This window comes from Blennius ocellaris (assembly GCF_963422515.1).
Source record: "Blennius ocellaris genome assembly, chromosome: 6".
NCBI lineage: Eukaryota > Metazoa > Chordata > Actinopteri > Blenniiformes > Blenniidae > Blennius > Blennius ocellaris.
Window position 1 is genome coordinate 23,373,126 of NC_137655.1, and position 26,387 is coordinate 23,399,512.

At 44.1% G+C, this 26,387-nt stretch overlaps 1 protein-coding gene across 1 annotated transcript in view; it reads right to left on the reverse strand.

Annotated features, from left to right (window-relative positions):
• Positions 1-3,941: 3,941 nt before the first annotated feature.
• LOC308131193 (phospholipid-transporting ATPase IH-like) overlaps positions 3,942-26,387 on the reverse strand; it is a 30,572-nt gene continuing 8,126 nt past the window's right edge. Inside the window, 25 exon segments of the mRNA XM_080497821.1 lie at positions 3,942-4,080; positions 7,184-7,298; positions 7,911-8,076; positions 8,186-8,289; positions 9,035-9,100; positions 10,570-10,705; positions 10,793-10,920; positions 12,211-12,270; positions 12,714-12,859; positions 14,071-14,173; positions 14,254-14,431; positions 14,717-14,950; positions 15,432-15,613; positions 17,471-17,574; positions 17,668-17,741; positions 19,034-19,105; positions 19,868-20,034; positions 20,670-20,843; positions 20,937-21,134; positions 21,230-21,380; positions 21,476-21,557; positions 21,652-21,716; positions 22,202-22,252; positions 22,360-22,463; positions 26,079-26,207. Of these exon segments, the coding sequence (XP_080353947.1) occupies positions 7,221-7,298; positions 7,911-8,076; positions 8,186-8,289; positions 9,035-9,100; positions 10,570-10,705; positions 10,793-10,920; positions 12,211-12,270; positions 12,714-12,859; positions 14,071-14,173; positions 14,254-14,431; positions 14,717-14,950; positions 15,432-15,613; positions 17,471-17,574; positions 17,668-17,741; positions 19,034-19,105; positions 19,868-20,034; positions 20,670-20,843; positions 20,937-21,134; positions 21,230-21,380; positions 21,476-21,557; positions 21,652-21,716; positions 22,202-22,252; positions 22,360-22,463; positions 26,079-26,207 (2,952 nt within the window). The 3' untranslated portion in view covers positions 3,942-4,080; positions 7,184-7,220.

Genomic DNA, 26,387 nt, shown 5'->3' on the forward strand with positions numbered 1-26,387 from the left:
CTTCTTTCCCCGTTTCCAATTCTCCTGTTGTAGCAGTGGTTTCGTTGTTTGTGCTGTCACTTCACAACAAACACGTTTGAACCTGATGGTCAGTCGGAGCCTTTCTCTACACCAACATTTTTTCCCCCATACCTTTCCTTTGGTCCCACACCTACATTACCAATACATGGGGGGTTTTTTTCTCTTGGGAAATCAGTGACTCAAAGATGGCATTTGCTGTGAGGATGTATGTTTCAGAGTTACATTTCCACAACCTGGTGAAATGACGGGTAGTTTTCTTGCAATAAGGCAAGAAAATGGTCAACTCCACCACTGAGTGGCCCTCCAGTCGGTTAAACTGTGACATTTTGCATGTAGGAAAATTAAGGCTCTGACTGCAGTTTGAAAAAATAAAAAAGTGCCTACATTTTTAGCTCTGAAAACTAGCAACCACTTGTGAAAATGCGGAATAAAGGAAAAAAAGCTCAGAGCAGTCTGTAATCTGTCTTTTTATTTCCCTCTTCTCCTCACCTCTTGTCCTTCTTTCCCCCAAACTTTCTATGCAATTTCGTTGTACCTGTTACAATGACAATAAAGTCAATTCTGAAACTCTAGTCTCTTTGAGCAAAGGTGCATTTGGATTAATTTGGCATCTGATATAAATAAAGATCCGTCTTATCAAATAAGTTGGTGGTTGGCGAGCTCACTGCTCCAGGTGTAGGCTGCATCAGCAGTTAATACAAGAACAAAAGCAATGAAATACATGTTGACTGTCAAGGTCTTACAAGACGAGTGTTTTCTCTCTTTCTTTATTACAAGCAGAATGACAATACAGTGCTTTGCCCTCGTTCGCTACAGACAGGCTGGCAGAAAAGTCAATATAGAGGTGAACTTTTAAAATCTTTATCCAAAAAAGAAACCAAAGAAATTTCTCAAAACCTGTTTAGTAATACAAACAGTGCCATACTAAAGGTATGAAGTGAAGCGTGCTGCCCAGAGCACAGAAGTCGAGGTTTCAGACCTTTGCCGGGCTCAGGAGTGACAGGATGAGCACCTGCAGTTGTGCTGATGGACTTAGAAAAAGCAATTTGACATTCGGATCAGCTTTAGAAGGCTGGTGTGATAAACCCATTAAACCCACAGAGGCCGATGCCCACAGACGGTTCATTCCTAGTCAAGTTATTTGGTCACTTCTTTTTATTTCCTCTCTCTCTCTCTCTCTCTCTCTCTCTCTCTCTCTCACCCTCCACAATCTTATTAGAAAAATAACTCGGGGGGGGAAGAGTAAACTAGAAACCTCCCCTCTCTCTTTCTCTCTCTGGGTAAAACTGATCTGTTGTAAAACAAAGTGCAGTGTGTGTAGAACTATACTGGTAAATCTCTAATGAATCATATAATGTAGATTTTGCTCTCATTTTGGTTACAAACTTGAACACATTCTAACAGTTAAAATATAGTTTTCTCTCTGATACAAAAGTAGCAAAAGAAATATTCACAATGGACAACACGGAAAGTAACAAAAAAAAAAAAAAAAGAAAAGTTGTGGGAAATGTGAGCTGTGGAGGACTCGGCTACTGAATAGGTGCGCTTGAGGAGTGAGCCATCACATAGTGAAGGTTAAATAGACCTTACAGCATCATTGTGGTGAGATCGGTACATGCCGTGTAAGGGAAAAAAAAAAAAGAAAGGAAGGAAGACGACAAATCCAGACACAATATGGTGACAGCACAGTGAGGTGGAGCACTGCGTTACGAGCACCGAGGTCTTTCCTTTAAAACAACTGAGGTCAGGATGTTGAGGGCCCACGTTCACTTGTGGTGGTTTTTGGGCTTTTGAGTGGTAAACTAAAAATAAAGAAGAGATCCAGACCTCCCACCAAACAGACAAAATCATCTGTGCCCCTGATTTAAAAAAAATAATAAAAAAAATAAAAAAAATCGAATACCTGGTATTTAATCTATACATGTTGGCAGATGATCGTGTTTTATGAAAATAAACTGTATCAACCTACAAAAATGTGTCAGAATCTCACATTCAAGACTCCCAGAGTCAGTCACTTGCTATGGAACCCGACAGATATGCTTTGGAAAAACGACTTCGGACGTCAGAGATGCAGAGGAGACGTTCATCCACTATGAGCTACAATCCCTCAGCTGGAGGACATGATGGACAAATCAGTTCAACATTCTCCTGGATTTGATTGTGACATCGCCGATTCAAGTCTCCCGCCTACTTACGACCAACGATAGCTATCCGACTACAACGCCCCCGTCTCAATACAATATATAGCTTTTGTTTTTGTTTTTTAAACCTTAAGTTACATCCATACATCAACAGTGACTGACATCAATAGTTTTCAGTACAAAACAGAAAGAAAAAAAACCTCATGGATTAATGCAATACAAAGACAAACCCCTTACAATGTGACAACATCAGCATTCTTACAGTAACGCTTGCATAACAGAGCATGGCAGCAAACACACCAACACAATGCCACATGGAGGAATGCAAGTCATAGAAAAAAAACTAAACAAAACATAAATAAAACAAAAAACAAAAAACCTCATCAGCTCCAAGCTGCGGCTGCTGTTACCCCGCACGCCCACACGGTGGCGACGGCAGTGGGTGCAGCTCTTTCAGGAGAAAGTAAAAGTGCCATGCTAGTTTTTTTTTTTTTCCCTTTCCTTTTTTGTGATGAATGACGTCCGGGACAAAGGAAGATAAGGAAGGAACAACTGAGGGAATAACAGAGCAGCATGCAGAAAGAGATCTGACATGCTACACCCAGAGATAAGACGGGAAACAAAGGACGACACGATCGTGAGGGTAAAAGAAAGTAGAAAGAGGAATAATAGACACGCTGTATCAGACATAGATGCCCTTAGAACCTCCTTGTACTCTCACAGATGTGTTTGGCCTGACCTACACGTGTAATCAACCGACGATGAGTTCGTATGAATTAAGGCAGGGCGGCTAAAAATACTGCACATCCCTCTTTAGATTTTCCCCTTCAACTGATAGGTGTGTGTGTGTGTAAGGCTTTGTAATACACCACTTCTGCTAGTTTTCTTTTGTTTTTTTTTTAAACACCTTTCTCCTTTGGCTGTTAGCCTGCTGCTGCTGCTGTGTGGTTACCTGTAAGGCAAAGGTGTGTCACATACAAACATACAGTAACAGGCAGATTCATGCATACTCTCGCCCACATGCACACGCACACGCACACGCCCACGCACACGCACACGCACACCTAAAGGGCTGAGCTGGACAGCTACCCCTTACTTGACCGGACCATGAACTGTACAGAAATGTTCTTTTTTTTGTGGGTTTTTTTTGGGACAAACATTTACAAATAAGCAAAAAAACAAAAAAAAACAAACAAACCCCAAAACAAAGGGATACAAGAGTGGAAGAACAGGCAAACGTGTGTGAGACTGAAAATGGCAAGGAGGAATAGAAAAGTGGACTGCAGACACGAGACGGTTCCACAGTGTGAGAAACATGTTCGCAGACTTTTTTCAAGTAAGAGTTTGAGCGGGACGACACAGAAACGAGGGCTACAAACTGAAACAAACCAAAGTCAAGGATGAGAATGAGACGTCGGGGGGAGGGGGGGGGGGAAGCTAAAGGGTTCTCAACTCAGGCGGTAGCCCTGAAAATGCACATGGTGACAACGCGGGCCGTCCAGCCGTGCTTCTCGCGTGTTCTGTGGTTCCTTCCAGGCTTCCTTCATCCTTCGCCAGCTCTTGGTTGCACATCCTGGGATCTTAGCGTTTCCGTTCCACAAGTTCCACATACACACGACTGCCGAGTCTGCTCGTGTTTGTGTGTTCACACGGAGGTCTCCGGCCCCGGGGCGTAGTAGGCGAATCCCGCTCCCGAGAGACGGAGCACGTAGGGACTGAGCGAGCACAAGTCCGTCCCTCCTCCTTCGGCCAGGTGGGCCAGGAGTTTGTGGGGAAGAGGATCAGACCTGTGCAGTGACAGCGTCTCGGCGCCGCCGAGATGGAGGTGAGACGAGTCAGCGCTCAGGCCTCTGCAGGACTGACAGAGGGACAGCGGGGACAACTCGGCCACGCCACCCGGCAGCAGCTTACCGTCGTCCTGCGGAGAAACGAGAGACTGTGAGGGATGACGGAGCAAAAGGAATTAGGCGGGCATGCAGGAAAAACACAGCAGCCGGCGAGGAAAAGATGTGAGAAGGTTTGGCACATTAAGGACAAGAGGGAAGGTTGTTTTCTGAGGGTTGGTTTACACATTAAAACAAAGAATACATCAAGATTTTTGGATCAGAGTATGAACAGGCTCAAAAAACAACAACTTTTAAAAAGGAAGAAACCCTCTGAAAATTCCCTTTTTCATTCACGGTCATGCTGTTAAGACAGAACATGCTCAAATAGACAAATCACACATGCAATTCCTACTTCCAACACTAGATGCCATCAGTGCACATGGAAACATTCAGACATGGGGCAGTTCATCGAACCACCTGGACAACCAGGATCAGCATTTATCCGGAGAAAGAACCAGTTTTGGATTCGGTCAGTTGCTGGTGACTTGGTCAGACGTGGACAACTGATGTCCCCAATTCACGTTTACACAAACCAACAGATTAAGGCTCATGGATGAGGGAGGAGGAAATGACCGTTTTGAACTCCCATGTCACTTTTACACACTGTCACTAAATCCCAGGACAAAGTAAAATAACGATTTCATCTAGAAACATTCAGTTGCTCCTCTTAATGAGATCAATAACCATAATAAGGAAGAAATGATTGCAGTCCTCACAATGATCACGTTGCCCACCACTGACCTAAAAATCATACATCAGTCTGTAATAGAGACATTTAGTATATTTTGCAACTGGTTTTCCAGACGAAAAACCCTGAAGACTGAAGCCGTCTGCCCAACTTTTAAATAACTGCATTAACTTTAAAGGACCCATATTACGGTATACTAAATCGACTTTTCTGTGCTTTAAGCATCATAAAAGTGCTATTTAGGGTTCATATACATCCCCAAAGTGGTTTTTCCATTGATTCCCTCAAGCTTGAGTTCACAACGATCTTTCTCTGTTCTAACTGGTGGGGGAGCTCAACACGTTGATTCAATTTGATGATGCGGCACCACCTTGCTGACTCAGCACAGAGCTGGAGAAGCCCCGCCTCCAGGAAGATTGACATGCGGAGAAACCAAAACAAGACACGCCCACGAATGTACCAAGGAGCGCTACCTCAGTCTCTGCTCGCTTCACATTGAACGCTGCTGTTCTTGTTACTGTCGATAACTGTTTTCACCATCATGTCCACTTGGAGAAAATGTGTTTTTAGGGTGCAAGTATGTGTCCACACTATTTGTCTTGCTGAAAGAAGAACAGCAGCGAATGTGGCTGAACTTTTTTTTCTTTTCTGCAAAGAATGTGTTTGTTTGCGAGCGACACTTCACCAAAGAAGCTTCCAGAACTACGGTACTTTGAAACTGGACTTACTCAGAAGCTCATATTGAAACCTGCTGCTATTCCCACAATAAAAGATGCTAACGAGGCGCCGAGATCTGCAAGTACGTTACTACAACTACGAGCGTGAGCTGCTGGCTACGTCACAGAGGGGGTGGGAGGAGGCAGAGGAGCTGAGAACCACCCGTTTCATGAGAGGTGACGTCAGCTCAATCCAAGAAATAGCTATAATTTGACAGGTTTTGAGTGTTGTATACTGTATCACCCAAATTATTATCCCACATGAGCATAGGATGGACTGTGAAACATGAAATATAGCGAAATATGGGTCCTTTAAGTCTCTTTAACCCAGAAAAAAAAGTCACAGCGAGCTTCTGCAACTTGTTGGAACCCACATGATGAGTGGCGATGGAGTCAACGTCGCCCGAGTCCCATAAAACCTGGATGACATTTTTCTTGTTTGGCTGCTCCCCAGATCAAGTTAATTCCCGCCCCACATGCGGTGAGAAGCACAGCACGCTTTGAAACCGGCACTGCAGAGTTAATTGGGGATTGTGATTCGTGAAAGTAGGTTTGACAGGGGAAATTTCTCGCCAAACACACTCCCATAACCCCCCCACTTCAACCGGCAGCACAGCGGGGGGGGGGCATGCAATTCAGAGCAGCAGAAAGCACGGTGGCAGCAGCGTTAACAACTCGACACCCCCACTGTCTACGCCCTCTGTGTGCCATTACCATGGCGACCGTGGGACTCTAGGGTTTGCCAAGCAGGGCGCTGTGGCCGCGAGGCGCCATGGAGTCATAGGTCTTAGCAGTGTCGCCTTCACAGGTCCTGTCAAGGTGCAGCAGGTCCCTCTCATTGCCCCCCACTCCACCAGTGGGGCCGGGGGCCACATGGCCCTCCAGGGTCCCCCCTGTCCTTACCTTCTGCGGAGGACATTAAAGGAGACGAGGTGATAATGGAAACTCAACAACCCCAGCCTGCGTCTTGCACATCATTTGTGTCAACACCTATTTAAAGCCTAACTGCTGCTCACTGCTGGCGCGGAACTCTTCACTCCTCCATTTCTTCTGGCTGTTGTTTAAACAAACGCATGTGTTGCTGCTTCGTCTACGCTTCCCTTCATCCATTCAGCAGCTCAGAGCAACTGTTCTCTCTATTTGATATTCTTAAGATGCTGCTAATTTTTTTTTTTTGGTCTCATTTGAAAGAAGGTATTCATTGTGAACCTCTTTGACTAAATGTACATCAACATGGTGCACGTAAGCTCACCACACTACGCCTATCTCTGCGCATCACAGCTGAGGCAGGAACGTAGTTACTTGATTGCTTTGTTTTTGTTTGTTAAGACATGTTTTGAAGCACATATGAACAGTGAACTTGTGAAATAAAACAGCTCATTTGTGCTACTTAATTTAATTTTGCGCAGTGTTTTGGATGCAACTGTTTGCTGATGACAACCAATTGTGGCTGGAGCCAACATACAAATATATACAACCAATTCTGAGCGGAAGGGGACATAACAACAACGTGACAGACATAAAGGCATGGTACCCTGCATGCACAATGGAATACGAATATACTGCACAACACAATGTAAGATCAAGGATACGACAAAACAAATAGAACCGGGTTCACAGACCAGAGCTTGTAATCGTTAGCTTGTGGTTAGCGTCACACCGGGTAAGATTGCCAGGCAGGGAAACATGCCGCCATGCTCAGAATAATGAGGGTTGGAACGAGAGGGTCACCTCCTCTTCCTGCTCCTCCCTTGTCTCTCTAGGCCAATCAGAAACTCATTCTGCTTGAGGACTGAGAAAGCATGAAGATGGTGGACGGCTCCACAGTAAGGCACGGGCGGGTGGACTGCAGATACCACCAGAATGTGTGTGAGTGCAGAGTAAGGGGGGGGAGAGGGAGAGGGAGAGAGAGAGAGAGAGAGAGAGAGAGAGAGGGAGAGAGGGAGAGAGGGAGAGAGAGAGAGAGAGAGAGAGAAAACGGGAGGTCGACAGAAGTGAGGATAAATTGGAACAGCGTGAATGAAGGGGGGGGGGATGATGCAGGATGGCGTGAATTTTCATTACGGTGATCCGTTTGTGTGCAGTGAGAAAGGAGAGAAGAGAAAAAAAAAGCACAGGTGGAAGAAATCTGTCAGACCTTTCTTTAAAAGTTTTTTTTTTTACCATTCATGGAGAAGCTTGCTGCACAGGAAGTCATAGTAAATCTTGCTGCTGCTCGGAGCTATTACGCCTCCATCGGCGATTAACAGAGTGAAATAGATTAGCAGCTTATGATATCAAAATATAAAGTATGTGCGAGGACTTCAGAGAATTCCTCTTATTAAATAAAGTCACTTTGGTTTGTGAGCTGCATTGTACTGTCATTTCAATTCACATCATTAGTCATTGGTTAATGAAGTTTAGCAGAGCACTCTGTTAACTATGTGGGACAGGAGACGTCTCCTGATAAAATGACTACCTGTGAACGTTCGGTGGCGGTGGGACAAACGGCCCTGCACAGGACCTTCTTGATGACATCTGGCAGCAGGCTGACTGTAATAAGGAGGATGATGCTGAGCCAGGCTGGACCGCTGGACAGCATCTGCATAAACACGTAGTACATCCTCTGGTAGTTGAGGAAGGGCCTGATGAGCAGAGAGAGAGAGAGAGAGAGAGGGAGAGAGAGAAAATGGATCGACTTCACCAAAATTTGACGCACAAGATGCTACAGCAGCTGGCTGGTGAAGAACATACCAAATGATGCCACCCCAGAGCAGAGAGAAAATAACATAGAATAGAAGCGACCCCCAGATGACAAAGTGATTGATCCAGGTCCAGTGGTGTGTGTCCAAGGCCAGCTGAAACAAAGCACACACACACACACACACACACACACACAAAGTAAACTCTAAACCAGTCCATGAAGTCGATGGCTTTGCCTTCAGGCTTTACGACTATGCAAACTGAGCAGGGCAGTGAAGTCAATCATTTATGCAACCCAATAGTTAACCTGTGCGTAGCCAGCTTGTTTACATATAAGACACACACACACACACACACACACACACACACACACACACACACACACACACACACACACACACACACACACACACACACACACACACACACACACACACACACACACACACACACACACACACACACACACACACACACACACACACACACACACACACACACACACACAGACAGATTATGCCACACAAAAGCCATGAGTGGGCTTTTTGTGTGCCTGACTTAATTTCTAAAGACATTTGCCCTGGCAGGGCGGCAGAGTAGCGCAGTGGTTAACACTCATAGTGAGAATTCACCTTCAATCGTGCCCTTTTTCTTAAATATCACCGTTAGTGCTACCTCTTCCGCCATGCTCGCTACACCAACTCTGCTCTTCTTCTTCTTATTTGGTCAGTAAGCAGGGATGGATTTATTGGTCGCTGGATGCTCATTGCAACCCAATGGACGCAAAGGCAGTGAAGTTTACATCGTATGGAGTGTATGTGTTTGTATCTGCATTTGTAGGGATCGTTTTGTTGTACCGAGGATGGATGGATGGATGGATGGATGGATGGGCGCACGCACCTTGAGTGTAACGGTGAACACCAACACAGTGAAGACGAGCGTCCCAAACGTCCAGTTCCCAAACATCTAAAAAAAAAGAAAAAAAAGAAGATAAGATAAGAAAGAAAAAGATCAGTGGCAACATCAATCAGACACACGCACACGCACCCACACACACACACACCCCGATTCCACTTCCTCCATAGATCAATCAACACCTTAAGGTTTGAAAGTGCGTCTGTGAGCACAGTAAAAGAGACCCGCCACCCACACCCTGCTGTCTGTTTAAGAGAAAAGCATTCTCATCTTTCACTCAGCCAATAAACTAGATGTTTTTATTTCTCCCAGTCTCGCGGCTGTCATATTATTCTACATGCTGGAATCCTAGAGAGTTAAGTAAACATCAGGAGTGAGCAGATGGGATGAGAGAATGGAAGAGGGAGGAGGTTAGGGGAATAGAGATCAAGGAAAAGAGCAAACTATGAAAGACTACAGCTGGTTTTTGATACACCTGTCGTTACTGAAATCCTCTCATCCGTTTCTCTTCTCTTTTTCAAACTTTCCTTCCCCAGCCTGCTGGAGCAGTGCAATTAACCCCTCCCCCCCCCCAAACCTCAAGCACAAATACATGGAGGAACACATATATACAAACACAAATGCACAAACACGGCAGACACAGAAAGAAACAGATGTTGGCTCTCAGTCTCTAGCACATATTAGTAATATTTTATTCACTAGCACAAGGAAACACGGGGATAATGTGGGGAAGCGTCGAGGAGTTCTACCATGTCAGTGGAGTTGTTAAAATCAGTGCAGGATTCAGGGCTTTACAGAGATTAGGGAAATAATGGAGCACTGGAAAACTACACATTCAAATGAAAGTGCATGGATGATGTGACGTGAGAGGGGGGTGAAACCGGATGAAACGGTCAAAACGAAAGCGTAAACGATACGACAGAAACTAAAAGAGTGTGAAAGACAGAGAGAGCTGACAGGGAGGGAGACAGGCTTACCATCTGCGTGTTGGTGGTCATAAGCTGAAGAAGAAGAGGTAGAATAAGAGGGAGGAGGAAGAGGAGGAGGAGGAGGAGAGGAAGGTGAAGAAGAAGAAGAGAGGAGCAAAATAAAGAAAGAGGAAGCAGAGAGAAGGAAGGGGAAGAAAAAGAGAAAAGAATCAGGACAAAGGGTAAAATGAATTTCAGGATGTTTCAACTTAAAAAACAGGACCAAAGGCAATCAAAAGCAGTTGACATGATACAACTTAACGATACAGAGAAAGATGCTATTGCGTTGTCGGTATGAATGGAGATCCAATGTTGCTGACCTATGAGGGGACCCAGGACGAAAAAAAAGATGTCACCGTCACATATCCAGAATAACAAAAGCATGACCAGCGAGTCAAGCCACTGCACTTAACTCCTTTCTAGTGAGAATCCAATGGAGATGAGTGAGCGTTCACACGGACGCCGCTGACTTCAGATCGCTCAAATCTAATAGGTAAACCCACAAAGCAGCAAAGCTTCGACTCATGAAACGATGCGCAGGCGGAGGCTCACCTGGCCGTTGCTGGTGAAGGTGGTGTTGTCAAACAGAAAGTAGGCACCAAAGAAGAAGATAACAGCATCAAACACACCCAGGCACGTCCAGTACAGGAAGACAGGCCATCGGAGGAGGGAGTTCTTTGCAATGTCCCTGGAAGAACATTTGGCCACAGCGGTCACAGACACACACTCTACAAATGTACCATTTGGGGCTCAGTCGATTTTGTTGCGGTCTCACCTGTACAAAGAGGGATCTCTCTTCAGCGTATCCATGGTGACGTGCTGCTCGACCAGGCTGTAGAGGAGGATGGGGAGCGATGTGAAGCTGATGTTGTACAGCGTCAAATACGCCGTGTCGTACAGCGGCTGCAAAGGACAAACGCAACAAGCTGAGGCCATATCAAAATGTACAGCTGACGTATTGGTGTCATGGACAGGTTGCTATTAAAACCACAAAGGAATTCTTCAATCAACCTGCTAAGGTGATTTATTTACTTTATTTGTCACACAATGGGGAAATTAGCATTGTTGCAGCAGCAAGTGGTCACGTCGGCTGGAGATTCTAGAAAATGTCTTCTTAAGATTTCCTTCAACTTGTGCATATCTAATCCTGATGTTGACCTGCTACAAACTAGGGCTGAACAAAAAAATTATTGAATCAATTTATTGAATTTTTTAGCTTAAAAAAGATTTTTATTTTGCAAATTCGAGCTCAGAGAGCTCATTTAGCTGCTTGTATCCGGGATCGCTCTCCGCCCGGCTTCACGCAAACTTCACGACTATGGGCGCGTGATGGGACTGAGACTAAACAAGTTAAACAAGTAAACAAAGCTCATGTTTAATTTTCAGCTGTTTCTTTATACCAGCAATCCGGTACGTCGGTAAATCCTTGAGAAAGCATGTCTGGTTAAACTCAATCCACTTCAGGCGGGCTGTCTCTCACTGCATGTAGAGAGCATTCCCTTATTTAAAAGGAATAAATACATAAAATGCAGAGCTGAGCAAATTGAAAATATAAATATAAAAATATAAAAAAAGGGTGTATCTGATTTGGTAAAATCTTCTCTTTGTATAAATGTGGGTTTCATTATTTTGAAAAAGAAGTAGGTAATTGGGAATTTCGTTCTGCAGTGCATCTCTGATGTAAATTGCCAGAATGACAATAAACGTTTTCTATTCTATTCTATTCTATTCTAAAAGTAAAACTGCTGGAAAATTAGAAAAATTATATATATAAAGTCACTGTTGAACACACTGTTTTAATATTTATTTTTACAGAACTAACAACGTTCAGGCTTGTCTGAAAGGTTTTAATTTCATCACATCACATATTTAAAGTTTGTGTCAAACAACATTAAATTGGCTGCACAATTAATATAAACATAACATAAATGTTTGAAGATATTTATCAATCTAAAATCAAGAACAATATATATTATCCATTTATCTTTTGTTGTATACTAGATAGTGGAAATGCATTACTCATAATCTTAATCCATTAATCCTAAATAACTCCCAAATCAACATAAACACATATGGGAAATTTCAAGAAATATATTAAATACGTAACAAAAAATTCCCTCATTTGTCACTGACCCACTTAAACAAAACCGTGTGCTTGATAAGTGCAGTTCGGACACAGTTAAATTTACTGACCTGCTGTGAAAACCCGCAGAAGAACTGATACAGGAACTGAGGAAAGATGAAGCATACATTCTGGAGGGATTCGAGATGAGAGAGAGAGAGAGAGAGAGAGAGAGAGAGAGAGAGAGAGAGAGGACAACAAGAATAAGAGAAAGTGATAAGCTTGTGACATTTACAAGCGAAGAGATTTGAGAAATCTAAAAATGTTACTATCTACACATTTCTGTTTTTGCAGAGATTGGGTGCTATAAGCTCAGTGAGTGGGCCGCAGCGAGTCGGCCTGCCAAAAGGAAAAAATGAATCAGTTGGCAGGGCACTGCTCGCTATGGAAGCCGCCCACACTGATCATCACGGCCATGAATCCTGGAGAATGTTGCACCAGGGAATCATGAATCCAGTAATCTGTCAGGAGGAGCTGAGAAATCGGGTGCTTTGTAACTCGGCTTCACTGGGAATTACGATAAAGTGATTAAAACGTGTGAGCTTCTGAAATATAGAAGGCATTGATCCAGTACCTTGTAGAAGAAGTACTGAACAAGCTCAGCAATTCGAATGTAGTAATAATGGCCGTGAACGAGAAGCATCTTCTTCAAGTGTTTAAACTTTGGGATGGCATAGTCACTGTTCCTTGCTGCCTGTCGGCCCTCTTTACCCATGATGCCTGAGTGACGAAAAGGTGACAAACAAACACAAGCATGTATTCAAACATGGTGATCATATTTGGCATTTTCAAATCAAGTTACAAGTCAGCATCAAATGTAAAACAGTATTTAAGATGTGGGTGGAACAAAATAACTTAACTGTTATTTACCCCACAGTATTTCTTTATAATGAAACCTTTGGTTCATCAGCAACTACAAAACAAACTACATACTACTTTAAATGAAAGCTTGGATTTCTGCCATAAAATGTGCTATTTAATGGCTTCATACGAAAGACAACTTTTATTGACGTCGATCAGCGTGTTTATCTCGGTTGCCATTGGAAATGGCAGTAGAGTTGTGATCTACCATTCTACACCTCCATTCCTCCTGATGTTGAAGCATTCGGTTGGACACGATTCAAAGATAAAGTGAAAGGAGCAGAAATTCCCAACGTAATTCCAAAATGTCGAGAAATGAGCCCCAAGCTCATTCCTTTACGATAAAAGACGGGGTATATGATTCAGCAGGGCAGCTTTTCAAGCCGCTGAGATTTACGTCCTCTCTTTTTGGACCTTTTTTCACATGTTTAGTGAGAAAACACCGCTATCTAAAGTGCTCCACATCATTTGGTCTCAAAACATCCATAAATGCAAATAAGTCAGGAATGGAGGCGACAATGGTGAGAAAAATATAACGTGAGGCAACAAGATAATCAGCAGTTCCCTCACGTTAATAACGTGAGGGAACATGTTGCTATCTTGTCAAATGAGCTCACTCCCTCGCGAGAGAGTTATTATGGTTTTTCCTCTCTGGCCACTCAGTGGCTCCATGTTAATCAGTCAAAAGGTCATAAAAAGTGTGGTTGTCTAATATCCAGGGCTCATTAGTTAATGTGGGATTTTGTTTGGACACCCGCAGCATGAGGATCTCAGAAACGGTCAAATATCAGGAGCTCACAGTGAAGGTGGTGGTCGTATGGTTGGTGCGAGAAGAAAGCCACCGGTGCTGGACTCGGCTGTTATCAAGCCATTCATCGTTCTGCACAATGCGTGGAGTTTTTGCGTGCTCTCCCTGTGCAGGTTTCCTGAAGGTCTGAATGAGCGTGACGGTCTGTTCCGCGGTGGCGTGGACAGGTTTAAACCTGACTTTTTGCCCACTGATAACTGGGAATGGCTGCAACGGCCCCAAGCTGGATACAATGGTTTAAGAAAATGGGGAAATAACTCACCAATGCCCACATGTGCTTCCAAGATCATGCTGACATCATTAGCGCCGTCGCCAATAGCGAGGGTTATGGGGTGCTCCTTGGAAGCTTTGATGAGCTTCACAATCTGTAGAGGCAACGCCCGATGTCAATCAATGTGGCAAGTGTCATTGAGGAAGCCGTCTACTACGGCTGCGGACGAGTTACCTGTGCCTTCTGCAGCGGCGCCATGCGGCAGCAGAGCACGGCGCTACAGTTGCGACAGATCTCCAGAAAGATCTCTCGGTAGTTGCCATGGCCGGAGCGCTCCTGATGGGACTTTAACACTGCAGAGAGAGTGGCACCGTCGATTATCAGGCCAAAGTCGAGGCAGTCCACTGACAACCTGGAAGAAGAGACCGCAGAACGAGCAGAGAGGAATCAATGCATCACGCAGAACCACTCCATGTTTAATTTCCCCTAAAATCACAATGGAGACGAATGAGGGTGGACACACAAAAGCAGTGGGCAGATTCACAGTTCACGTTTAGTCGGGAAAAGGCCAATCTAATTTGGAAAAACCTCCCGGCTAATAAGGAACCAATAGAATACATTACGTGCAACGTGGCTCCAGCCCATTTAACCACATTGCGCTGGGAACTATGGAGACATGTGAAGCAATAACTCATACCCTGAAATTGAGCGCTGTCTGAGGACCGTCCGGTTCAGCTCGAACAGCACGTCGTGCAGACTCTGCTCCTCTGTTCTCTTCTTGGTCAGCTCCAGGATCTGCGTGCTGCGCCGGAACAGCTTGCTGGCGTAGCAGGTGGCCGCCGCCGTCTCCATCTTGTCCCCAGTCAGGACCCAGACCTTCATGCCTGCCTTGTGCAGGGACTCGATGGTGTCCGCAGCTTTCTCCTGGAGCCTGCAACATCAATAAGTCCGTAAGTGTTTCAGCCTCCGCTGGGCTGGGCGAAGGCATTCATCAGGGCTTCAATCCATCCATTTCCAGCTGGTGATAACTTATCAATGCATGACCACCCCTGTCCCTGCCCATCAGCAGCTTATCTATTAGGAAATGAAACTGTCACAACGTTAATCAATTAGTTTGGCTCAATATTGAAGTCTTTCTTGTCAGAGTAGGAAATAAAAAGCCATTTGTGATGGCCCAGAGAAGGAAAGATTAGAAAGGAAACACTCCAGCATTGCAGTATTCGTAGTAAGTCACCTATGCAAGGTCTGACTGAATGTTTCTTGCCCTCCTGAGTCATGACAGTTCTCTTAAGACTGCTTAATGATTCATTAATCTTCCCTTCTCTCCCCCTGCTGCTGCATTGTTTTCACAGCGTTCCCTCTCTCCCTCTCCCTCTCCCCCTCTCTCTCTCTCTCTCTCTCCATCGACCGACCTGTCCTCCACTGCCGTAGCGCCCAAAAGGACAAACTCCCTCTCGATGATGTCATAGGCCTGTGCCAGCCGCTGCTCCCTGTCCTGCAGGGCCAGCTTAGCTTCAGTCAGGTAGTGACACGCCTCCACGTATTCACACTCCGACAGCCTCCGATAGGCGACGCACAGTGTCCGCAGCCCCTCCTGGAGACCGAGAACAGACGAGCAGGGATCATTAAATTTGCCACTGCACAACGCGATCTGATGTCACACGTGCCGAAGTGAAAGCGTGTGACTGCAAAGAGAGCTTGAAACCCTCGAATGGTTGGTTTGACGTTGAGGAATTGAACGTATTGATTTTGGAAGTCAAAATGTAATTGACAAACTCTGTGAAGATCAGTTGGTCATTATGAAAGAAACATTTACCTGGAGACAACAAACGGAATTTATAAGAACACTAAATGATCAAATTAGGTGCCATATTGCATTCATCGCAGCTTGTGTCTATTTCAACCAATGTACAGGGGAGCTTTAGCTCCCGGTGCGTCTCTTTAAAGAACTAAAATGGTTTCTATGGCCTTTTGTTGTCTCCGTTTCCACCGTGACCTGAAGTCGCGGGAGTATAATGCCAATCAGAACGATGACTTAACGACAAGCAATGAACTGTTTGTGATCTGGCTTTACCGCCTTATAAACAAGTTTATTGAGACAGCACTGGAAAGGAGAGGAGCATCTGTAGTAAGGTGAATTTGAAAAAAAAAGGTGATATGTTCAGCAATTTAAATGTGTTTGAATCTTTCAAGGCTCAAACCATCTTAGACCCACAAACGCTGAAGATAAGAGTTAAAGTCTCTTCTGGACCGTACACGAATTGTTGAAAGCGAAGAAAGAAATGCGGTTAAACTGTTTCAATGCTTAAACATTGATTGAAATTCATTATTTAAAAAAAACAAAAAAACAAATCACAATATAGATAATTCGCCTTTGCTTTCATTTTATTTTTAATTGTGTTTTACCTTTCTAAGTTGTACTTTTCAAGAAAATGTGGCTTTAGAAGAAGAAGTCGCGCACTTTAATACATTTCTGCTGGAAGGTGATGCAGAAAGTTTCTCACACTGATATATCATCGTGGCCACGGTGGGATTAACCAAAGATATTCACGCTGCTTCGGTCTCAGCGGAACAGTTTTGCCTCGTTAACTTCTCCATGCTCCAACTGGATTCACTAAACAGTTGCTAACTTTGACTGTTTCCTTTCTTGCCAACAGGCCTGGCAGAGCTGGTTCAGTGGAGTATAAACCAGTTAAATGGAGGGCAATGAAACTAAAACAAAGCGTTATAAAGCACCATAGAGCTGAGAGGAGTGGAAGCGTTGCAAGTTCATTTTCCGTTTTTCTTGTTATACACACACAACTATTTGGATTCCTATTTAAGAATTATTAGCGTAATAAATAAAGTTTTTTAATCGTGAAACCACTAATAAACTATTTATTTAGAATCTTGCACGTTAACATTCATAGAAATTGTACTTAAAAACATTAGAAAAGTGAAAAATAAAAGTCAACCCACCAGTATTAATTTTATTTTATTACATTAAGAGAAAATAATTATAATTCCAAAAGATAGGGTATCTTTGATTGCAGTAGTGTGAGAACTAATATCAATACAGTGATAACTTAAAATTGTGTACATCTCTGATGAATGAAATCAGAAATGATTAAGAAGAATAACACTTTTGTATAACTTCTGTTATGTTTTGTTTTTCAGTTTTAAAAAAAAGCCTTGGCTTCAGCTTACACCCATTCTGGCTACAGAGATTGAAAAAAACCAAAACAAACATTTGTGTTGAAAACATTTCAGGGCTATAAACTGACAAAATATTGAGTTTTACACTGTATCCTGTAACCAAAATAAACCATTCATGTATTCACTTGGCACTGAAACTTGTTTCACAAATTCATATTTAGCATTTAAAAAGAAAAGATTCCAAATTAAGATATTAATTAGATACTAAATTTACAGCCTAACATCCCCCATCCTGCTTTAGCTTCAGTTTACTTACCACTGCGTTCAGCTCCACCCGGGCTTTCACTTGTTCCACCTTCCCAGACACCACCCGTGGGAAGATGGACGAGTCGGCGCCCTTACAGAACAGCAGGTATTCTCCTGGAATCAACCGACGCGGACGACACCAAACACGGTTCAATGTGACGAAGGGGTTTTCAGCAGCATTAACTCCGAATAGGCGTTTTTTCTTACCTGAGCTTGACTTGACGATGACGCTCATTCTTCTCCTCACAGAGTCAAAGTTCAGTACGTGCAGCAGCTCAAACCTGAAAGAGATCCGTCTTTATCACTCATCTGCAGTCCAACAATGTTGAATGCTGCTTGATTCTTTGCTTCATTTCGTCCTACAATGATTACTTGTCATTATTCGCCTGCATTGTGTGATTCTTACAAGATAAGTTTCAACAACGTCTAACTGAATCTTTCTCTAAATACTTCTTATTTAGTTCGGGCAGGCACAGGTCACACTGGACCTTTTTCTAAGTTAATCTCCTGTAGGTTTAGACCACTAGGAGATCAAGAGTTTTCTAATCGATCCTCTAACACTAACTGGTACAAACAAACATCCGCCACCCGAGTATGGATCTGTGGGCGATTTCTCTCTAGAAAAAAGGAGCTTGATGTATTTTTGTCTTCGACATTTTCTTTGAATGACATGGCTATGGCTAATTGAAGCAATGTATAGAGAACTGAATTGAATGTGGCAATAAAGATAAACAAGTGACGTGTTAGAATAACCACGACAAAATGATTAATGATCAGAAGTGGCTTCACTATGATTTCCACGAGGTGGAAACTGCAAATTAAATTATGAAAACTATATGAATAAAAGTGGAATCAGGCAGAATTTCTGAATGCCGTGTTAACATTTCAATCCTTTTTTTTTTTTTTTACATTTCAGTATAAAACAAGAATGCTGCTGCAATGACCACAGCTGATCCAAAAAGTGCAGGTATGTTATCTTGTGACACATGATTTTGCAATTGGGGGAAAAAAATAAGTCAAAATCAGGCGCATTATTGAACGGTAGTTTAGGCGAAGGAACGTGAAATACAAATACATTACGAGGAGTAAAAACAGCACGCTACAAAATACTGGGAAACCTTTTACTTCCCCACTGCTTGCTAAGCCCCGGCTGCAGGGTGCCCCCCCTCTGCCCCCCCCCTCTGCGGCTCCCCCACCACCTTAAAATAGCTCACTATTGACAGGCCACTGCAGAGAGTAATGGAGAGGGATGGCGGTTACACAAACACTCCCCACAGATCAAAACATTAAACACTTTCCTCCGAAACCACTCTCTAATGGAATCTCACTGCCTTCGATTCTTATACATCCGTTGAAGCAGTTGGATCCCATCGAGCGGTTTCCAAAAACAACTCCCGGCTTGAGTTTTCTTTTTCTTTTTTTAAAAAAATGTAGATTCTACTGAACATGAAACACAAGCTGAGTGCCGTTGCCCCTTAAGTGAATGTGATGTACGACCCAACATCCATCAAGTAAATTCCTCCCATTGTGTGTGTGTGTGTGTGTAACCGCAACACACACTCCGTATACTAACCTTTCGATCTCATCATCCTTGTTGAGGATCTCCATGTAGTTGTCCTTCAGCCTCAGATAAGTGTAACCCAACCTGGCAACCAGAGTGACGGCGGAGTTATTTAATAAAGCTGGACAAAAAACACACAGTTACTCACATTTGCCACACTTGTTGGCTGAAAACTGTCCTGACGCATTTAGTGCAACCTGAACTCGCACGCGGACGACGAGTAAGCGATACAAGAGTGACGGTGCATGTTGGATGTTGAGCTTACAGTCAGATGGAAAATAGTACGGCTTAAAAAAAAATTGTGAGCTCAGTATCAAATGTGGGGAGGAGGTAGGAAGCAACAATAAATAAGATTGAACACAATCCCAAAAGGTCAGTTTGACAATTAGATCAGTCAATTTGCTAATTTATTGGACATTAAAATACTGCACAGGAGTTATACACCGAGGAAGGATTATGCAGCACTTAAATATCCCAGCAGCAGGTCATTTCCTGCTCTCTTGCCCCAACATTTATGCGTGAGTGTTCTTCCAGGAGTGTAAGTTAACCCGAGGAGCTCACAACTCACGCTGTCTAAATGGAGGAGAGAAAATGTTCAGCCAGGAGCAAATTTGTTGCTGAACGCCTCAGCAGTCTGAGCCAAAGGGAAGACCGCTGCATGGCATTCACCATACCACAGGAAGCTGTGTGAATAAATGAATAAACTGGAAAAACAAATGTAGAAAGAGTATTTCTTTTGTATTTGGTCAAACTATCTTATGATGCTTAAAGCAAAACATAAGGTGTGAACACGAGTGCGCGATTGCTTTCTTCTCCCTGCTGTGCAGCGATTGGCTCAAAACCCACCTTTTCATCCCCTCCACCAGAGCCACTTCATCCGGGGAGGAGGAGATGTAGAAGGAGGTGGGCTTGCCCTGGTGGATGCCCCTCTTGATGCCATCCACCGTCTCCTCCTCCTTCACCTGGACCGTGTGACACAGGCAGAGCGCTCGGAAAAATAGATCTTCGTGTTCCTGCAGACAGACAAATACACCCGTTTCACAACTCGCCAAATAAGTAGTCGGCAGGTTCCTGCAGTTCTCCGGACACAGCAGATTCACTTTTAATTATTGTTGTGATACTTTTGTTTGACATTTCTCAAAAAAAAAACAGACGTACAGCAGGATTTCTGTTCAGCAAATGGAAGCTCTGGCAAGGAGCACACCTCTCTCTCTCTCTCTCTCTCCCGCTCTCTTTCTCTCTCTCTCGCTCTCGTCATCTGTGGCAGCCACTGCCCTCCATGCTAACTATACAATTTCTATTCTATTAAATCTAAACTAATCTTTGTTCCTCTGTCATGAATGCAGAGCTCATCACTTTTACAAGTACCAGAGGACTTTTTCCCCCCCTTGTAAGACAAAAACATTTAGGCTTTACAAAGGAAATGTCGAAGTTTTCTGAAGTAGATACGGGCTTTATCTTAACCGTGTCCGGCATCAGCTGTAAAGGAGTAAAACAAACATCCAAGCATGCATGCTTATTGATGCCCATTTAAGATTGTTAGCTAATTTATTGCCAAAACATGCTGCACGTTTCTCGTCTTTGGACATGTGCAAGTCAAGTCCAGTTTCAAGTCACACGGGATTGTGGTGAAATGTGAAACACTCACTCTCCTGTATCCTCCGGGCGAGGAGTCAATCATGTCTATACTGGAGGCGGCGCTGAGGATCTGGCCGTTGCAGATTGCATGCGGGATGTAGACGTTGCCGTCCACACAGCACTCAATAAACTCCATGTTGTTCTCCGTCAGCGTGCCGGTCTTATCGGTAAACACATACTCCACCTGGGAGCGAGGAACAGGAAGGGTAGAGTGAGGGCACGGCCCCACGGTGCGCACGCCCAGATTATCCCTGGGGATGTGTGCGTGTCGGCGTACCTGTCCCAGTTCTTCATTCAGGTCCGACGTGTTCACCTGAGCGCCCTCTCCCAGCTCCTCGTCGAACATCTCCTCGTCCCAGGTGATGAAATAGGAGCCCAGAAATTTCTGCATCTCCACCGTCACGTACATCGACACGGGGATGATGTAATTGAATAAGACCATGAAGGCCAGGAAGTCTGTGAAGGCTCTGATTACCTGCAGTACGGAGGAAGACGAAACAACGGCTATGAAATCCCGTTAGAGGGTGGGTGTTGATAGTTTGGCTCTACTGCAGAGAAGGACGGACGAACCATGTGGCGCTGGCGCTCGTTCTCAGTGCGGTGGTTGTACCAGGGCTCATCTCGGTCTGGAGACCACTGCCAGGCGTACTTCAGCACCGTGTTGATCACTGCTTTGCTGATCAGGATGCACAAGTACACGATCAGAAAAGCGTTCATGGACCTGCAGAGAGAGTTCAGAGTGGTCAGCCCATCGGGATATAAAGCGCTCGACTGGGAATCGTGTGCAGCGGGAGGAGCAGGGGACAGGATTCCTACTTTTCCACAGCGGAGCGCTTCTGAGATTTAGACTGGTAGTTCAGCGCCATCTTGGTCTCCATGCCAGTATAGACCGCAACAGCTGAAGGGAGAGAAAACATTGTGTTGCAATTTTAAAAAAAATCTAAAAATGACATAAGCCTTTAATAAACACAACTACTTTTAAATTTGACTACCATAAATATGTTGCGTGTTCTTCAGTGTTGCTCCTCTAAGGAGCAGGTTCTCGGCACCAAGCGGTCTGCAAAACCAAAACACTGTGTTTAAAGACACATCATCAAATATGTTTCTTTATCTGAGGGAGGAAACTGGCTAAGACAACATGTGAAGGGAAAACTTAACAAAGGTTGTCGACTGTAGTTTGGCCTCTGATCTTAAACCAGGTTAACCCATCCAGTGATGCTCCTTTCCATTTTATCCACCTCCATCTTTTGTTTCATTTAGTCACGTTCCACCCACATCCATCTATATTTGTTCCATGCATTAACCGTCTTCCTCCAGCCAAACCAAATTCAATTCATTCATCCTCCTGCTACATCATTAATTTCATCCAATATCTCTTCTCTAATAATCCTTCATTCAGCCATTCATCGTCCCCATACATCTCTTTTGATACAGCCTATTTGATTCACAAAATCATCTCATTAAATGTATGAACCCATTTGTGGTCTTCGCTCCTCCACATGTATTTAAAGGAGGACCTGCGGGACATGAGAATATACACACCTGACTACAGGCTCCTCTTTATCCTTGTAAATATTGATGCGTCCTACGAATCTGGAAGAAGTCACAGCAAAATCAAATCAAGACGCACACGGAAACGAGATTAGAGGCCGAAAAGGTCTGGGTATGAGCATGCATCAGTGAGCGTGTGTCACACTCACTTGTAGAGGTCGGGCTGCGGTTGTTCACATTCAATAGTGGCGTGTAGCGAATCCACCTCCCGCTCTGTTCTAAAGGCCATGGTATCTGGTACAGCATAATAGGTCTGATATAAAGGTGGAGAAAGTGGGAAGAAAAAGAAGACGACAACAGTGGGAAATGTCATCCACAGCCACTAATGAGAGCAGGGTTCATTTGATGCTTTAGCCTCAGCAGGTGTCCTCAATGACCGGGAGACGTTAGGGGGGGGGGGGGGCTGCTGTGGAGCGCTACCCGGGCCAGCGCCGACAGCATGCTGTGACGGCGAGCACATCAGGGGGTCGACCTGAGAGCGTGTGCGGGGTGGGAGCGCTGAGTGGTCCGTGCCACACTAAAGGGCAATCAGTGTGTGTGTGTGTGTGTGTGTGTTGGTGGAGGTGCAGCCATGCGTGCCGCTGTGTGAATGACATCAGTGAACATCACACGAAAAGTGAAAATGCGAAAGGAAGGCGTGACGATGTGTCACCTTCACTATCATTTATCTGTGCGCACGTGTTCATTTACAGGCGCAGGGATGCAGCTCATGACTATTTCTGCCGGTGAATTTATCAACAGGCTGGTTTTCTTGATTATTTGATGTAAACCAGGGGTGTCAAACTCATTTGAGCTCAGGGGCCACATGGAGGAAAATCTATTCCCAAGCGGGCTGGACCAGTAAAATCATGGTATATAACTTAAAAACAACAACTTCAGATGGCTTTCTTTGTTTTAATGCTGTCCAAAATAGTGCAAACACATCATCACTATAAATCATAAAACACTGTTGACAAACTTCTGAGGACAAAGATCACACAATGCCTCAGTGATTCACAGAACCAGAACAGGATCACAGAACTACATCAGGGTGTCATTTCTCAGGCAGCAAGTAGATAAAAATAATAAAATCCTGTTGCCCAAACAAGTGCAAGAACCACAAATCAAGAATAGGTTAAATATACAAATAAAATAAAATTAATTAAATTAAAAACAATAGCACATCAACAGAAAAACATAAACACAAAGCTGGAGCCTGAGGACAGTGTGTCCAAAATAGTGCAAACAACAATACTATTAATCATAAATCCCTTCAAGTTTTTTTGAAAATTCTGACGACAAAGAACACACAAACAGTGATTCACAGAACTGTGTCATAGATCACAGAACTATATGAAGGTGTCTCATGCAGCACTTTGAGTGGGGTTGCATTGTTTATTTGACTCCCGTTACCTGGCATCTATTAGCTTTTACCAACGCATCAATATCAGGCGTCACATTCTGAGTGACAGCCAACTTCAGGACGTGATTCAAGTGGCTGTGCGTGAGCCTGGAGCGCAGCTTTGTTTCATTAACGCTCACTACAGAGAAAACCTGCTCACAAAGATACGTGGTTCCAAACATGGACCACAGCTTTGCAGCGAGGGCGGTCAAGTTGGGGGAACCTGGCAAGAGGGTCTGATAAAATGTGTCCAAGCTGCGGCAAATTTAACCTTCAAATCCGAATCACACTGCAAGTCAATTATTTCAAGTTGGATGTTGACGGGCGGATCAGAGGGATTCACGGTGAATGGCGAGCAAAACACTTTGAAGTCTTTCTCAAGTTCACCAAAAATCTGAAAAATGTTGCTCAAACTCCCGTAACAGTCCCGTTATTTTATCTTTGAAGCGCTTCAAGTCTGAGACACATTGGTGGCCGCATGTTTCAGACAGGAAGTGAGCTGCACCACCATCGGTGAGTTGCGTCTCCCACAATGACAGCTTCAACTTGAAAGCTCGTATGCTGTCATAATACTGTGTGACAACTTTGTTGCGCCCTTGCAGCTGTTTGTTCAAGGTATTCATGTGCTCGGTCACATCCACCAGAAATGCAAGGTCCTGCATCCGTTCTCCGGAATGAAATTCTAACACCAGTTTGCTCTTTTCTTCCATGAACTCTTCAATTTCTTCTCGTAAGTCATAGAAACGCCTCAGCACAGCACCTCGGCTTAACCACCTTACCTCTGTGTGGTATGGCGAGCCGTAGATGTGGTCTTTCTCTCTGAGAGGGCTGTCAAACTGACGGTGATTCAGGCTTCTGGATCGGATGAAATTCACCGTTTGGAAGACCTCCTTCATGACGTTTAATGACTTACAACACAAAGCCTCCTGGTGCAAAATACAGTGAAAAGTCCAAAAATCACTTCCTCCATTTGCAGATTGTACTTTCTCTCTGAACTTTGTCACAACACCTGATTATTTCCCGATCATTGATGGTGCACCATCCGTAGGCAGGCTGACGGCGCGGGACCAGTCCACTCCGACCCGGTCCAGGGCGCCGACGAGTGCGCTGAAAATACCAGCGGCTGTCGTTGTATCTGACATTGGCACCATCTCCACAGACTCTTCGGTGAGGATCAATGTATCATCAACTCCGCGCATGAAAATGGCCAGTTGTGCAACATCTGTAATGTCCGTGCTTTCATCGATTGCAACTGAAAAGGCAATAAAGGCGTTTACTTTGTTCTTTAACTGGCTGTCCAAATCCACGGAAAGATCGGAAATCCTGTCTGCAATGGTGTTTCTTGTCAGGCTGATATTTGCAAAAGTCTGTCGCTTTTCAGGGCACACGCTCTCCGCTGCCTTCACCGTGCACGTTTTAATGAATTCACCCTCACTCAATGGTTTTGAAGCAACTGCAATTTCGTTAGCAATGATGTAGCTAGCTTCCACCACTGACGTCTCGGCTGTGTGTAAAAACACACTGCTGCTTCTTCAGACCCGACAACAGTTCATCCACCTTCTCTTTTCTCCGCCGTCCTTGGAAGTTGTCATATTTGTCGTCATAGTGGTGACGAAGGTTATATTCTTTCATGCAGTGAACACACCAAACATACTGCTTTCCCATTCACTGCTGTGAAAAAAATAGGAGGATGAATTCTTGGAACGCTGCACTCTGTGTCCACTTTTCTCTTTTTTGACAGTGACATATTGGGACAAGGAGGGTGACGAAGCATATAATGCTAAAAGTAGAAGCCGTAATAATTAGGGCGGGCCAAACACAAAGTAGCTCATCCTGATTGGGTTAGGGCTAGGTTTAATAAACCGGGGTTTGTTTGCTGAACGCAATTGCTAATGCGCCACCTAGTCGACGCAATTAGAACAGCAGTTTATTGAAAAATTGCAGCTCATTTTTATACTTTACATAAACAGCCAGATCCGGCCCGCGGGCCGTACGTTTGACACCCCTGATGTAAACATCACAGTTTCCAAAATGTTTTGCCTGACTAAAGAAAAAAAAGGTCTCTTTGCATTTATATTTGAAGACACTCTATGTCCTTAATGTTGAGAGTCTAACCTGTTCTAGGCGCAGCTATAATCACATACGTGATAAAAATGCTTTCTAAAAGACCGAATTGTTTACCAGTGTTTGAAAATGTTGCCCTGATTCATTGTTTCCAACATGAATTGATTTCTTTAATAATAGGAATGCACGGGAAAACAAATCTCCTCAGTAATACTATTACACTATTGCATCACGGCAGCTCTTTGTGAGTAAATATGTATTGTCTGACTTCCCAAATGTTTTATATGTATGTATTATCTTATTAGCCTAAAGGGAATAAAATCTAGATGGATCCATGTTCCAGACTTTTGAAGACCCGGGTTCTTTTCTTATCTTGAAAGGTAATAAGAGCCGTGTGAAATTACTTTTTCCCCCTGTGATTACCTTATGACTAGACTCCCCGTCGAGGCTGGCGGTGGTGACATAGCAGGTCCCATCATGGCGGCTGGAGGAGAGCAGGATGAGGTCGCAGGGGAAAGTCTCGTCCTCCCGCACTACAACCACGTCCCCGACCTGCCGGGAGGTGACAGACACAATCCCACCGTGAGCTTTCACAGCAACAACAAATTCCTTGCATTTATTTATCTTTCACTCACATAAACACACGTAAAAGACAGGCAGACAGACCTGTGGGTAATTGTCTGCTCACACTTTACTATTCTTTTTTTCTCTTTTTGAAGGATTGAGAAGTTG